This window comes from Chamaea fasciata, unplaced genomic scaffold, assembly GCF_029207755.1.
Source record: "Chamaea fasciata isolate MVZ Bird 193981 ecotype frontalis unplaced genomic scaffold, bChaFas1.0.hap1 SCAF_1, whole genome shotgun sequence".
NCBI classification, from domain to species: Eukaryota; Metazoa; Chordata; class Aves; order Passeriformes; family Sylviidae; genus Chamaea; species Chamaea fasciata.
In genome coordinates this window covers 33278840-33295842 of record NW_027094086.1, presented here as the reverse complement: position 1 = coordinate 33295842, position 17003 = coordinate 33278840, and the positions used below count along the sequence as shown (strand labels likewise).

Genomic DNA, 17003 nt, shown 5'->3' with positions numbered 1-17003 from the left:
ACGTAGCTTTCCTAAAATAATTACATTAAGTTATTTTCACAGACTAATCCACTCAAAAAATCAACCTGACTAATTCAAATCTGAGATTTTAAAATGGTACCTATGGTAATCAGGACATATTTTTTCTAAAGGTGACTATTATGTTCTCCTCAGTTTGCCTTCTGGGCTTTTGTATTGGAAGAGTCCAATGAGAAAAAAATATTTTGCCACAAAGTACTGGAATCAGCACAAAATAACTTCATTATGTGAATAGAAAGGGCAGGCTGGGAAAGATATTTGAGTGTAAATTAATGTTGATCTTAGCTGGAATAACTTGCACTCTTTAGCACTTGCAGCTGCACCAGGGACTTGACTGGCTATATGAGATTTTACACATCTGTCAGCTTAATCAGAGACCAAAACACCAAATCTACTGTTCAGGAATGTTATTTGAATTTATGAAACTTTTTAGATTATAAACTAATAATGGAATACTTAGTGTTGGGAACAAGTTGTAACTACAGTCTTGGCATCTATATTAGTAGATAGGATTTTGTTCAATGTTAACAAATTCATAATATTTAAATAAAATGTAAAAAAAAGTTGCTCACATCAGTTCCATGAAATATTAAAAGCCAAAGTGAAGCCTCTCAACACAAAAATAAAAGGAAAAGAATATAATAATTAATACATTAACTGCTTTTATCATTAGTATCAACTATTTATTAATTTATTTGACATCACTGCTCTATTGTTTCACATAATTTAATTAATAAAATGAACCTATTCAAATCTGAAATGACGATTCTGGCACTAAGAGGCCTTCAGGTTGAATCACATTATTACCTAGTTTTGGATCTCATATGATGAATCATCAAGCAGTGTATCGCATCGGTGCTTAGGGGATGATTTGCATTGTAGAAGAGCTCTGTGACACATATCAACAACTTCGCAGACTCTCAAAAATAAAAATTCATTAAGGGTGCTTCTATGTGTCAGCAATATAACATAGGACAGTGTTTTGAAACCTGCTAATGGTTGTAAAGTTCTCAATCTGTTACTTTTCTTGCAGTCAGTTTTTCATCTCTTGATTTCCAACAAGTCTTAGGCTTTTTAAAACAACTCTGTTGTTTCATTATTGGTTGTAAGAGAATTTTCAAAGCACTGTCTCATGTCCTTCATGACATAGCAATCTGCATGTTAGAGCCTGCCTCTGCAGCCCAGCACTGCAATCAAAGCTGACATACGTGGGGTAGATCTGGGATTCCAGGAACAGACCCTGCCTATATACAGCTTTGATGGAGGTATCGCAATGGCTTCCAGCTACCCTACCACTGCTCTTCAAAACAATGTCTTCTGAACTGGCTGGTCCTAAATCTGATATTTCAGACTCTTCAGAACCTAGCTGTAACAGGCAGGTACAACTGCTACCTGAAAAGCATGACAGCATTTGGTATTTTATTTCCCAGAAAAGCGACAAGAATGTTAGTTCTGTCACTGGAAGGAACACCTTTAAATATCTGATTTGGGAAAATACATAGACAGAATATGTTCTGTTATCTTGATAGAAATTACTTTTAGTACATCTTGGAAATGGGACCCATACCACTAAAAGTTAGCTTGCTGCCTACCACAAACCTTTTTGCACTAGCATGTCTTCCACTGACAAGTAAAATGCCATCCAGAGGGACATTGACAGGCCTGAGGAGTGGGCTATTATGAATTTCATGAAATGCAATAAAGTGCAAGGTCTTGCAGCTGGACTGGGACAATCACCCATATCAGTACAGGCTGGGTGGTGAACTGAGAGAGAGTAGCCCTGTTACGAAAGACTTGGGGATTCCAATGGATAAAAACCCCTGGATGTAACCTGCACCCTAGAAAGCCAACACTATACAGGGTTACACCAAGAGGCCTGAAGAGCAGGTTGAGGGAGGTGATTTTCTCCTTTCCCCTTCTCTGCCCTGGTGAGATCCCACATGGAGAACTCCTCCAGCTCAGGGGGCCTCAGCACAGGAAAGAGAGGCAGGCTGTGAAGTCAGGCTGAGAGAACTGGGGTTGTTTAGCATAGAGAAGAGAAGGCTCTGGGGTGACCTAACTGTGGCTTTTCAACATATAAAGTGGATTTAGAATAAAGATGGGGACAGACTTTTTACCAAGGTCTGTATTGATGGGCCAAGGAATAAGAGGTAATGGTTTCAAACTGAAAGAGGACAGATTTAGATGGATACAGGGAAGAAATACTTCACTGTGATAGTGGTGAGGTACTTGAACAAGCTGCCCAGAGAAGTTGTGGATGTGGATCCCTGGAAGATGGACAGGGCTTTGAGCAATCCGGTCTAGTGAAAGATGTCCCTGACCATGGCAGTGGGGTTGCACTAGACTAGACTCCTTCCAAAGCAAACCATTCTGTGAGTCCATGAAATGCTCTATACTATACTGGACAGTTTGCGTGTTCATGTATTTCTTCACAAAGCATGCCTGCCTTGTCTTCAGCTGATTTGTACTACAGCAAAATCTAGGCATCCCAATGTTTGGGATGAAGCCCTGGTACCAGCTGACTACATGGAGTTCTTACTAGGTACTAGCTCACCAGTACAGACACCTGAAACACTGCTATGATTAGGGATGACTCATGCCCATCTGCTCTAAATGTTGGGAGTGTTTTTTAACCCGTGGTTCTGAAAACCAGACCTTACCTGAAATGCATGACTAACTCAAACTGGAACAAGTTCAACTTACAAAAATCATAAAAAAACCCCAAACAAACAAACCAACCCCCCTCCCCCCCCCCCCCCCCCCCAAAAAAAAAGAACCCCACCAAACCAACAATAGAAAAAAATTGCATATAACAGAACACTGGAAAGTTTTCTTGGCTATTCACAACTCTTTTGTACTCTTTTAAAGTTTTTTGAATACACATATTTCCTAATTGTGTCAGTAGAGAGAAGTTGTGCCAGTATGTTCCTGAGGACTATCATGTTAAAGAGTCCAAACTGAAGCTTTTTTAGAAAACCAGCTACAACTGTACACAATAACCACAGCTATAATCACCAGAACCAACTGCTGCTTTTCTCTCGAGTACTTTATGACAAAATTACGATCCTTGTATCTGTAGATACCATCCTTACCATCACCACGATGAGGAGACTAAGGCACAGTGATCAGGAATTACAAAGTATTGGCAACCACAAACACAGACCTCATGTCGTGTCATCTACATAAATATGTATGTGAAATATGCACCAGACAAGTGATTAGTACCTAGTGCCAGCAAAGGCTCACCCTGTCAGTATTCAGGGTTTGGAGTACAGCTTTTGACACAAAATGACCTTGATCTGATTTTATTTTGTCAAGAAGTTGAGAAAGCTTTTCTCTCTGGAAATGGTGTTTCACAATCCTCCTTCTACATTGCCTTGGTCTGACTGCAGCTCCTCCAACTCCTATCACTGACTGTGGATCTCCAAACAACATAGTTAAGTTTAAATCTAGGCAACATTATACCTGCCATGGCTGTCCAAAGCTGGCTCCATGACGTTTCTACAAGGTGTGGAAGAATAAATGATGGACTTCTACACTGCTAATAGTGGCCAACCTGCTCTCCCAGCTAGCTCAAAATCTGCACTTAAGAGCTGGCATGCATCCAAGCACTTCATTTGTTAAGATTATTTGACTCTAGGACCAGATGTGCTAAAATACTTTCAGAAAGAAGAGCATTTTACCCTACAGTGGTCATGGTTCTTTGAGATGTGCAATAACCTGCATACAGTAAGCCTGCTGAATGCAGTAATGAATTCAAGAATGTGTATTATCATAATGCCCAAGATCCCAAATCATGCTTTGGAGTGCTACTGTGCCAAAAGTTACGAGTCTGAGTCTGTGGCGCATTAAAGTACCCAGGTCTGAGAGGAAATAGTTTCCCTTTCTCCTTCAGATTAAAGAGACAGAACATATGTCTGTATTGCTTCAAAGGCATTCCTACAGGGCACTGCGTGGTACACTGGGGACATAGCTGCGTGCACGGTCACTGAAGGACCTGTGAGGAAAGTCACTTAGTCTCCTGTGGTGTTACTGATACCTACAAAGGAGAAATTTTCAGGCTGATGAAAAGAGGATATATGTCCCTGTCATGAAAAAAGGTCTCCTTGAGGACCAGAAGTGATTTATAGAGTACATTTGCTTTCAGCAGCAGGGAGGCAGCCAGGTTTCACCTGTAAGAACTGAAGGCAAAGGCCAAAAAGGAACTAATGTTCAAGGAGTTCTGCTCCATGACCAGGCTTTATGGATGCTGTTCTGGGTATTAGTTCTCCTTCTTTTCCCTGAGCTCTGACGATGATCTCCCATCTTGGAAATCTCTGTAGTGCCTGGAGTTAGTACAGAGTGTATCACCATCTGCTTTGGTGACTTGGGAGTCTGCCTTGCAATGTGGGCCTTAGGGGTCCTTTACATTCCTTTAGGGAACAGAAGGGCTCAGCATACTGCTGGGTGTCAGACAACTCCACCACATTTCAAGTAAAAAAGCTGTCCTCCACACAGTCTTGAGCTTGAAAAGGAATAGGAGGGAAAGGTAGAGTAGATAAATACTAATAGTCTAGTGACTGAGGGTCACAAACAAGAGCAGGAACTTCCACATAGTAAATTATGCAAGAAACAATACACAAAAATCAGTTTTCCTTTAAAAAAATCCAATAGTTAACTTCTCCCTACGAAAGTGGATTTTAAATAATAATCTCAGAAGAAATGAATCAAGGTCAACATCCTTAATTTTTAGAACATAATTGACTATTCTAATTTTTTTTCTCAAAGAACCAAAGTTACTGTTTGACAACAGTATCTTATGGCATTCCCTGATCTTTTATCACTAAGAGAAATATATCAACTTAATTTAGCCTGAAAACTCATACCACACTGCCATTCATTATAAACGACTCCCATACACATATCAGCGCTTTGCAGACTCCACAAACAGAAGTAAATTGTGAACCCATGGGTGTGCATTATATACCCTTCACGAATGGCAGAAAAATTAATGGTAATCATGACCATGCATCTATATATTTGTCAAAGGTGGGAAAAATTGATTTTTTTATAATATCATTAGAATCTTATTTTGAACCTTCCTACAAAAGCCTACACCAAAAAACTTGAACAGAAATGAAAGTCCTAAGAGAAAAAAAAAACCCATAAAATAAAAATACAAATTAATTTGCTTTTAATTACTTCAGTAGAATTCAACACAAAGAAAAGAAAAAGTATTCCAAGTGTTAGGTAAGATTAGACAAAAAAAGAATAAGTGACATATATATCTCTAAAGGAATAGATCTAATGAGATGGTGTCATTTTAGAACAAAGTTTGCAAAGCACTGAACTAACTTTTTCAAATAAGATGTTCCTAATAATTCATTATAACCAATATTCCTTTAACATGCGCAGTTATAATATGCACTTGATAGGCCAAAAAAATGAATAAACTAATACTTTTGAAAGTAGCAGTATAAACATATAAAATCTTTAAAGATGCAGATAGAATCACAAAATGGTTTTGGTTGAAGGGACCTTAAAAATCATCCAGTTCCAAGCCCCCTGCCATGGGCAGAGACACCTTCCACTAGACAAGGTTTCTCAAAGCTGCATCCAACCTCGCCTTGCACCCTCCAGGGATGGGGCATCCACAACTTTCCTGGGCAACCTGTTCCAGTGTCTCACCAACCTCACATTAAATAATTTCTACCTAATACTAATCCAAACCTACCCTCTTTCAGTTTAAAGCCATCAACCCTTGGCCTGTCACTACATCACACCTCATAATAAATCCCTCTCCTGGGACTGGAAGGCCACAATAAGGTTTTCCTGGAGCCCTCTCTTCTCCAGGCTGAACAACTCCAACTCCCTCAGCCTTTTCCTCATGTGAGATGTGCTCCAATCCTCTCATCACCTTTGTAGTTTCCTCTATGGCCTTCTTTAGTTGGGGTCCCAGAGCTGGACACAGTACTCCAGGTGGGATCTCAGGAGGGCAGAGTAAAGGAAGACAATCACCTCCTCAACCTGCTGGTCATGCTTTTGACGCAGTCCAAGACACAACTGGCTTTCTGGGCTGCAAATACGCATTGCTAGGTCATGTTTAGCTTCTTGTCAATGAAAACCTCCATGTCCTTTCACCCAGGACTGTTCTCAATCCAGTCTCCTCCAGATTAACCCAATCCAGATGCAGCACTTTGCACCTAGCTTTGCTGAACCCCCTGAGGTTTGCATGGGCCCACCTTTCAAGCCTTTCAAGGTCCATCTGAATGACAACTCTTCCCTCTGAAGTGTTGAGCACTTCCTCTTTGTTGGCATGCACCACTCCTGAGCTTGGAGGAGCTGATCCTTGAATATTAAACACTTTTCTTGGGCCCCTCTTCCCTCTAGGAATTTATCCCATGGTCCTGCCAGGTAGATTGCTGAAGAGGCTGAAGTCATTCTTCCAAAGTGCAGGGTTGTGAGCTTCCTGTGCACCCTCATTGCTGCCCCAAGTATCCTAAAATCCATCATTTCATGGCCACTGCAGTCAATCCTTGAGCTTCACATTCCCCACCAGTCCTTCCTTGTTGGTGAGAACAAGGTCCAGCATAGCACCTCTCCTTGTTGTCTCCTCTATCATTTGCAGAAGGAAGTCATCATCAATGCATTACAGAACCTCCTGGATTGCTTGCGGCCTACTGTGTTGTACTTCCAAGAAATATTTGGGTGGCCGAAGCTCATCATGAGGACCAGGATTTGTTAATGTGAGGACCAGGAATTGTTAATGTCTACCTGTCTATAGAGAGCCCCATTCACTCAATCTTCCTGATTAGGTGGGTCTGTAGCAGACCCCCTCTTCATGTCACCTGTTCCCTGCTCTCCCTTTAATCCTGATTTGTAAGCTCCCAGTCAGCCGCTCATCTATCTCCAGGCAGTGCTCCATGCACTCCAGCATTGATATCCACTGACACAGAGGGTTACAGGACTTCCTTGTATCCCCTGCCTGTCCTTCTGAAACATCTTGTATATTTTCAGTCCAACACTCCAATCACAAGAGTCATCCCACCAGTCTCTGTGATGCCAATAATATCATGGTCTGGTAGTCTGTTGGTGACACGCTGTCTTAGGGTCACACCCCTAGAGACACACCCCTAATACAAGGCTCTGGCAAACAACACACCTGTCTAGAGAGCACCTGATGCTGGCAAATAAGACTCTCAGAAGTGAGTCACCTACTACTATCACCTCTTGCCTTCTCTTAGTTGCTCTCACTGTTATATGGGGGCGGTTATGGGTTCAGGCTCCTTACTCAGCTCCAGCATCTCTCACAGGTCCTTGCCATCGCAAGCTTACATTCTGCTATGTTATTGCTCCCCCTCCCTTCTGTGTGTGCCAGTGGGGGAGGTTTTGGCTGTTTGGCCATGGGCTGTGGATCCACTGCAGACTGCACCTGGAAGCAGCTATCCAATTCCACTGAACCAGCAACTCCACAACTTCTCAGCCACCCTGATGCTACTGCTGTCTTCCCACTGCTTCCTGCAGCTCAGCCACCTGCCACATCTTTGGCAGGAAGAAGCTCCTCCACCTGGCACACCTTTGGCAGGAAGGTCTGCCGTCCTGTCCCTGCCCCAGGAGAAACCTCTATTCACTTTCTGCAGTCTGAGTTCTGCACTGCAGTCTCTCCCTTCAGCAGCCCTGTCTGTGTGGACGCATTGGCCACTGTCAGGACAGATGGTGCAGATCCCCCATCAGAGCTGCAGCCTTTGCTCTCAGATGAGTGCCCACCATTCTGCCTTGGGAACCAGGTGGGATGAGTACCCCTGAGCTCTGCAGATGGCTACAGAAGGGTGTTTGGTTGCTAGCAGACTTCAGGTGCCTGCACTTGGCCAGTGGATGTCCCTCCCCTGAGTCGCCATCCTCCCTGTGCACCCTGCCGAGCCACCTGCCACACCACGGCCTGTCTGCCCACCCTGGCCACGCTGCTCTGGCCACAGTGCTCACCAGGCCTGCCTGCTTTGGGAAGTGGGACTGGCCACCCTTACTCCTGGCCTCGCACATGCCAGGACAGTAAGCCACTCTCATAAACAGTTGCCAGCTCCTGGTGGGTCTCTGTGCTCCCATGGGGATTCTCCCTGGCTGAGGAAGCCCCCTGTGAGTCACGTTCCCCTGCTGTGCTGCAGAACACACCTGCACCAGAGCTCACCACCTCAGTGCATGTCACATTTCACCCCTATCATCAAGCTGTTCATTTCCCTAAAACACCGGAGCATACCTCCTAAAATACATAATATGTATAATTGCTCCATATACACATTTAAAATATTATACCTTATTATCCCTATCAAAACATAATCAGCATGTAAAATCAAACATTATTTTCAGATGAGGTAACCGTAGTTCTCTTGAGAGCACTACATCAATGTAATTATTCCCTCTTGCACACAATTAAAATTCAACTATAAAACAGATAGTATGAGATATTTAAATAAAAAACTTCAATACTGAAAACCTAAAGCTCTTGTTTGGAAGCCCAAATGCAGACTTTGGAATCTAAATTTTTAGGACACTGCAACATCTTCTACTGTTTAGCCTAGTACATTACTATAATTTCATTATGAAATTACTGCTAATGCAAGAAAACACTGTTTATTATAGTACTTAGATCAAATTATATGTAAGTAAAAATTAATGGTTTTCTTTTCAGTATGTTCAAAATCTTGTCATAGTCCTTTAACATGCTGTTTAAGGAATGTTCCTAAAGATCAGAAATTGTTTGTTATTGCATCCCTTTGAAATTAATTACTCCAAATAAATCTGTGCAAAGTGAAGCAAATAAGCAATTTCTTTCATTTTTTTTCAAAGCAATAAAACAAGAACTAGTATAAGGGTGCAAATCTAACTGTAGTTCACCCATTCAGAAACAGAATACTGACTTCAGAGCTAGATAGTGAGATCTGACTGAATTTTTTCCAATGAGTTTGAAATTTTCAATTACAAATTATTATTATTATTACTATTATTATCATTATTATTACTTTTACAAAAAGAAAAGCATACATAAAAATAGATGATTAATTTACCTAGCTGTACCTCCTTGCACTAAATTCAACTGATACACATTGGTATTGATTCACTTTATACAGACCAAAAATTGACTGCAAAAGTTTAGAATTTAACCTAATAACATTACTAAATCTCTAGGTTGAGCCTTGAAAAGCCAGTTGGTCATACATAAATCAAACTATGCTTCAGAGATCACTGCTGCAACTTTGCCCTTTGCATTCAAAATGTTCAATCAGTCTTCAGCATTTTATAAGAAGAAAAAGTATTTTCACTTGGAACACAGGAGAGCTATTCTGATTATAGAGTTTTCTGGAATGTGTTGGATGAAAGAAGATTTTTATTTAAAAACATTAACTTGTGGTATCTGGAAAAATGTGCATCACAGGCCAAAGCTATGACAGATGATTGCCTGCCTTTAAAAGAGGCCTCTCTACGTGCCAAGAAGGGTTCCCTCTGAGCCTGGGTGAGACAGAGGGCATCAGTTTTCAGGTTCCCACTCTGAATTAAGCCTAGACTCAAAGACACATCTACTCTGTGGGTTAGATATCTTCCAAATCCTGCTTTGCTGTTCTTCATACTACTGCTGGGCAAGGATACCCAAGCTCTAAAGCTCTCTGGCAATGCTGCCTACAAACATCTTCAATCCAAACAGCCCAGATACTCGTGCTCAAGAACTAGAAAGCCTAGACCTGAGCTAGATCTTTCAGACTCTGTCCTTCATCAGTGAGATGCTTTAAGCCTGAGGCATATCCAAACAAAATTGTCCATTGTCAAGCTGCAAGAACTTCCAAACCAACACGCAAGGACTTTTGAGTTTCTGAGATGGACATGAGGAATCTGGCCCAAGGTCACAGCCCTTGGGAAACTGGCAGGCCCTGCTAGTCAAATGGTGATGCTCACAAGGATGCCAAACTGTGGCTCCAGGAGGACATGCTCCTTCAAGAACATGTCTGCAACATGTTTAAAAAAAAAAAAGTGTCATTGCCTCAGTCTGTGAAGAGGTCTAGTCCATACATGCTGCTTCCCACAAAGTACAGACTCTCTCACACCCTTTCACTGTGTACTCTGAAGGCTTATCTATGAACACTGAACATGCTTTTCACTCCTTGGACAAGGCATGATACTTCAGACTGGAGCTCATGTTCCCCAGACATCAGGATTAGAGCTCATGTACAAGGACATGCACACAACCGCTCACTCCTGGGTGCCTCAACATATGAGGAAGACAGACCAGGGTATAGACACAAACTATTTCACTTTTGTTTGGACATACAACATAAACTGGCTTGTTAGGGTGGAAATGCAAAGAATGAGGCTTAACAGTGAGCTCCTCAGCCTTCATGAACCACCTGGAGCAGTTGTTTTCTCATACACAGCTTCAGAGTTCTGGAGTGAATGAACTACTGTGCTGTTTAGTTAAGGCTGCAACATGTCTATTAGCAGAAGATAATCCCTAAGATGTGATTGATTAACTTCCTTTAAGGTCAGTAAGGTTGACAATTGTGTATGAAGTAGCTACATATCTTGCTCTGCACAGCAAATGAAAACACACTGAACTTTATTAAATACACCTCTAAAATACAGAAAGAGTACTACTTTTTCATTCTGCTCTGGTTAAACAGAAATCAGAAACAGAGTTGGAAAATAACTAGCATTGTTATATTTTTAAAAAATCTGAAAAATAAGTCCTATACATGGAACTCATTGATGGTGCTTCTTATATCCAAAACAATCATATCTTTAAATACAGCTACCTTAATGAAAGAAAATGCTACTTTAAAATTTAAGGAGACCAGCTATTTTACTATAAGTATAAAAATAAACGCTCTAAGGAATGGAAGAAAAAAAAGCATGTTCAATAATTTCATTAACGTTCTAAGATGCCAAATCATCTGTGAGTGGTTTCTTTTTTAGATTAAAAGAAATCAAAATATAGGACAGATGTTGGACAAACCACATTTGAGGTCTATCACACACTGGCATTTTTCAAATTATTTTGGCTCATCTATTGAATAAGGTGTACTTTGCTTGATTTTGAAAAGGGAAACATCAGGAAATATTTAAAGGCCAATTGCTGCCAATTAACTTTGATCAGCAAAAGTTGCATTTGAATCTTTTAGATTCTTTTGCTGTCTGGAATAACACACTATTCTAAAATCTAGCAAAACAACAACTTGATGATTAATGTGTGTTGGCAGCCCCACCACAAGCTTGCTTAACAGCTGGATTTTAAATAAACAGCTGTCTTCACTATGATGGGAAAGAAATCTGACTGTTTTCATGTTTTTGCGTTATTAAAATGCGATCAGAAATTGCTTCTTTCCCTTTTAAGACGAAGCAGCCAGGCACTACAGTGACAGTCTCTTTCAGCAGTTTGGAGAGCTTTGGAACAATATCCCAAGCATTGCCAAACCATAGGCTGTGCAGGCTAAAAAAGCCCTTGGCAAGACACCCACAGCTCCTCGCTGCAGGCAGAGGCACCCTGGCACAGAACACCCCGTGCCTGCTGCAGGCAGAGCAGCCCCAGGAAGAGCCCACAGACAGCCCATACAACATTAATTACATCCCTCAAGGCTAGGGTAACGCTTGCCCACTGTGGGATGTAAGCAAGAAATCTGTACCCAGCCATCAACTGTTTATAGAAGCCGATGTTTAATATTTAATGGTCTGTGCAGACTATTGAATTCTGTATGTTTGTAGGTTCTTTTGGCATATCCAGCTCTGAAACTTGTCTGCTGTCATCATGAGTGCTAAAACCTGTGAGGACAAAACTCCACCATTTTAACTGTAGTAACCTTTGAAGGCCAGTGCAGACATTTAGTGCAGACATTATTATATATCCTTATGACTAAATGATACAGCTCTTTTCTAAGCATTTCCATGTTGAAACTCTGCAAATAACTGCCAAACCATCTAACAACACATAAAATCAGACACATATTAAACATTAGATAATCTTTGTGTTTTTCAAGAGAATGAACACTTACTTCTAAATCGTTAAAGAATAGATGCGTGTCTGCCAAATTGAAAATCATCTCTTCCATTCGTAGTCCAAGGGACACAGAAGTGGGAGGATCCTTAAAGAAGAAATTAAGCAAGTACACCATCAATACCATGCCTAAAATACATACCCAAATACAGACTGGAGGAACAGCTTTCCATAGCATACTATTTGTATTAAATGCAACATCTGCTTTGTCAGTTTCAGTTCAGTAACTGTCTCACCTCCTACTGCAGCACTTCCCAGTACCCCTCAAAATAAGACTTTAACTCAACTGACTCCCAGATTTTGCACTGGGACTTCTGTGGTCACCCTCATGCATCCCCAGCACTGGCTCTTTGCTCTTTGTACAGAAAGGGCAGATCCATTTCTCCTAAAACTTCTCCAGATGTTACAGCTGTTCACAAGTTTTATGATCAACCAGGGGTATGATAATACTATTGTTACTCAAAATAAACTCTCATTGGTCACAAATGACAGGATTCAGTCCTGGGAATACCTAGTGCCTTCAAAGCAAAGAACTATTGATGTTTTATTTGCAAATGGCAATTATATTTAAAACCACCCCTTGATTGTCCACAAAACCAAGCTTTAATTGTGTTTCCAGTTTGGCCCACCCATGCAGAGTGAACAAAACTATTGTTTGTTATTAATACATAACACACTTTAACTTCTCTACAGAAATTACCATAACAACTTATTCCTTACTGAGCTAATAAACTTAAAAAGCATGTTCAGCATTGTGGTTACCAAATGCATTACAGATGTTGGTCTTGTTTTGATTTTTTTTGGTGTTATATATATTTTCAATCTGAAAAATCAAAAAGAGAGCCTAATACATACATTTGATATAGTGTTTCCCATTTATAATCCAAGTCTATCCAAGTGCACAGGAGCATGAGTTTGAAAAAACATGTTATAATATCCCATAACAGCCTCTATTAATAATGTTAGTTTGTTAGGAATTATATTTTAAATAGAATTGAAGAAGTGACAACCCATATTTTACTTAAAATAAGCTCATATTCTAAACTTGATGACAAGTCACAGTTAAAAAGCAAGAGATGCAGTCCTTAGTTTCTTTTTCCACCTCTCAATCAAATTAATAGGTGCTTCAACATGATCTCTGAACTTTCAAACATGTTTCTGTAACTACTGGTTAAAAAAGAAAAATTTGTTGGAAAGAGCTGGAAAAGAATGGTGATTTGGCAGCCTGTTTGCCTTCTGGAAATGCCAAAACCCAAGAACTGCTATCCAGAGAAAGAATTTTTGAAATTTCAAAACAAAGCTACATTGAGCAGACAAAACATCTATTCTTGAACTCACATCCATTAAGAGTAAGTTTTTTAAAATTAAAAAAAAAATAGCACTTTTAAAAGGGGAAAGAAATTGCATCATGCTATTTTGATGAACTTTGCTCTTAAAAATAAGTCTTTTACTTAAACTAACACAGCCAAAAAAAAAAATTGGCTTCTTAATTCAAATGGAAAGACTTTAAAATATGAACAAAAGTATTTTGTCTCTCTTTTAATATTACTCTATTAGCAGACCCAGGTCTTCCTCTGCTTTACTTTTGTAGGCATGTGAGGTGGAAAGCAGGTGGTATTTTCTCTCTAGCTAGGCCTGAGGCTTCTTCTCCCTTTGACATTTCTACATATCTTTGTGCCCAGGTAGCACCTCACCATTCCACACAGTCCATCGGGCTTCTTTTTTTCTTTAAACAGGCAAGGATTTCTATTGTGCCTGAACACTAACAGAAGCCACAACACAGAAGCCTCTGCTCTAGTTATTAAAGGAATTAGATGGGCTAAAGGTCTAAGAGGCAAATGAAGATGACTAGCCACTTCTTGATTATTAACTTCTAATGCAACGAGGTAGAAATAATTCCTTTCTGACTTTCATCCCTAAATAGGGACATCATTTTGAAAAGCAGAATAAATGGGCAACAGAAAATTATATCAGCTATGAATCCATTTGACTAATTTTAAACAAATGGCTGAAAATAAATATTTTACATTTCAGTGTGCGCAACTTCCATTTTTTATTATTGAACATTTTAATCACATTTCTGAATCTGTAAAAAGAGGTTTTTGTAAAGCTTTCTAACCATTTAACTTCAAGGTATTTTTACATGGCAGAAATAAAACAGAGTGATTCTCTCCAAAGTAATACTAAAATAATGTCATTTATTAGGTTAATTAGGCAGAAAAAAAAATAAGAAATTCTTGGCACCTACTGAAAGTGTCAGATTAAATAACACTAAAGCTAAAAGAAGAATCAAAATGGACTGCTTTTCAAAGAAAGCTTAACTCTTAGATTAAATACAATCTTTTTGCATAGGAAGTTCCACTTAACACAAAAACTATGTTAAACTGTGGCTCGCACTAGCTACATATTTAACACAAGCAAAAACCTTATCTGTATTAGTGTTTTAAATATCTTGCAACTGCTCTAATGAAAAGCACAATAACCTTGGTTTAAAGCATCCTAGTATATCAAGCACTGTCATCAGACATTACAGTGGGGGCTGTAAACTTTAAAAAAAGACAAGGCTAGAACAAGGTTTTAAAAAATAATCCCGCACCCAACCTTCTTTTGCAATTTTAAGCCACTAATTGCTAACTAATTACTGAGAGGTGTCACACAATGAGTAGGAAAGCTAACAATCTCTTCTTGTTGCCTGGGATTTGCAGGTTCAGCCAGTGTCTTTTCAGGTATGGTCAAAATCAGGTACAAATCTCTGAGGGAGGTACAGTTTAACTAAAGAAAAGAAATACCAATGTCAAACTGCTTAAGTAGGCCTTTTGTTTCGAATACTGGCATTGGAGCCAAAACATTGCCTGTATGTCATTTCTGAATTCTACCTACTTGATTTCTTTGTTTGGTGGAGAAACAAGAAGCTGAAAAACAGGAAAGTTCACTTTGGGTACAAGGCTTATTTTCCACTTAAGCCTACAGGTCACAAATGAAGGGTTAAGTGAAACCAGGCTTTGTTTTTCTCTATCAGTAAAGTATATTAAACCACGATAAAATAGCTTATAATTTAAAGGAAAATTCCTTTAAAACCTCTGTATATAACTGCTTTCACTGAGGATGGAAATGCATGTAAAAGACCACAGTGTTCTGTGCCAATTCTGAGATGTATTTTCACCTGCTGCAAGATCACAAAGGACTCCAATTTTTTCCAAATTCCAAAACTTAATTAGCCCTAATGTCAATTAAACTGGTAACTTTATATTTGATCAATACATCTCTCTCTGTACATAGTTTAAAAAATCCAAAAGCAAATAGAAATGCTTTGTTTCTTTGTCTAATCTTCTGAAAGGGCATATTCCTAGAGTTTCATACATTTCCATTAAATTCACAAAATTCAAATAATCCTTAAATAAAAATGTAGTGATTTATGGAGTAATTTTTGCCGTGACTAGGCAAACTGCAAAATGAAGGTGTTCTTTTGTTACAACAAAACTGAAGGAAAGAAGCAGGAGGAAAATAGAGCACAATAGCAGCTAAAGGAGAGCGGGTGATAAAAAGAGATGAGAAAGTTAGAAGATAGAGAAAAGGGTGGCACAAGGAAGAAGTTAGAAGGAATGAGGTTGAGAATTAGGCAAAGAAAATCAATCCCTTCAGCAGCAAGGCCACAGATCATTCATAGTCATTCACCATGAAACTCGCTGAGGCATTATGAAAAGAGCTGAATGCCAAGTTGCCAAATCCCCTATTATTTAATTAGGACATTTTTGTTTGTTTGAAGATCCAGCTTTTGTATTTTAATGATTATGTGATCATCCTAGATTTAGTTTTTTAAAAGGGCATTTCTAGCCCTCACCACAGAGATTTATAAGAGAACATGATGTTAGATTGCTCATAAACAAGAATACAGGTGAAAAGAACAATAATTCCCCTCAACTTTTTTTTTTTTCAGATTAATTTATGGTCTGGATTTCTGATTTTAAAGGCCAGTAATCACAGGCAAACACTCTTCCAAAAACGTGCATCTGCTGCCACAAATAAACCCTAAAATTCTTATGTTTTAGCATGTTCGCTTTGAACATTTGACACTGTCTTTCTCTAACATCCTTGGAAACTTCTAACTGTTGTCTGAAGCTGTCAATAACCCAAGAAAAACTCTGATTTGAATGAAACCTTAAGAAAACAAAACCAGAATGGCAGTTTCATGACATCATCTCATGAGAGTCAAGGACAGGCATGTTGCTACCCCTCACCAAAAAGATTTCGTATTTATCCAAAGATTAAGCAGTAATGCCATCTTTCCTCTCAACATCAACAGTTGGCTGTCACTTAGCAATGCAGGAATATTGTGCCAGATGCCATGCCAGCAGAGCCAGCCAGGCAAAAGCTACATCTTATGTAAACAGTGCCAACAGTGATGGAGCAGTCAGCCCTCTCCTTGCAGCATATGTATTTATATCTCTTTGCAACTGAATACCAGCCACTCTCCTCAATTCCAACCATCCAGCAATAAAGTGTTTATGTTCAGGCTCCAATTAATGAATCCACTACTGGGAACTAGTAACAAATGGAAAAAATACGCTCACATTAGTACTTCTATGACAATGACTAATTATTTAGGCTTTTCCAGCGCTACTCTGCTCCCCATAAGGCAGCAGTGAGATTCTGTCGTCACTGAGCTTTTTTGTGAGCACTGGGATTTGTTCTCCTCAATCGGAACTAAATTGTCATAGATTTTGGGATACTACACAAAAGCTGATTTTAGTCTGAAAAAAAGGAAAATAGCTTCTGGTAAATATTTAATAATGCTTTTGTCCATACATATCCAGACAATAATTGTTGAAACATTTAAGTTCTAGTTTCTTTTTATTACCTAAATATAAACTAAGAACACCTAGGAAACCAAGGTTACTGAATTAACTAGCTTTTCTGACATATAATTAAAAAAACTAATTATATTCCTCAAACAGGTACATTGTTATTGCAG

General features: G+C 39.4%; 1 protein-coding gene across 1 annotated transcript in view; it reads right to left on the bottom strand.

The window, feature by feature from the left end:
• The window catches only part of EYA1 (EYA transcriptional coactivator and phosphatase 1), an 86778-nt gene that overhangs the window by 24594 nt on the left and 45181 nt on the right, over window positions 1-17003 (bottom strand). Inside the window, exon 13 of the mRNA XM_066180273.1 lies at window positions 12030-12119. Coding sequence (XP_066036370.1) covers window positions 12030-12119 — 90 coding nt within the window. The remainder of the gene's footprint in view (window positions 1-12029; window positions 12120-17003) is intronic.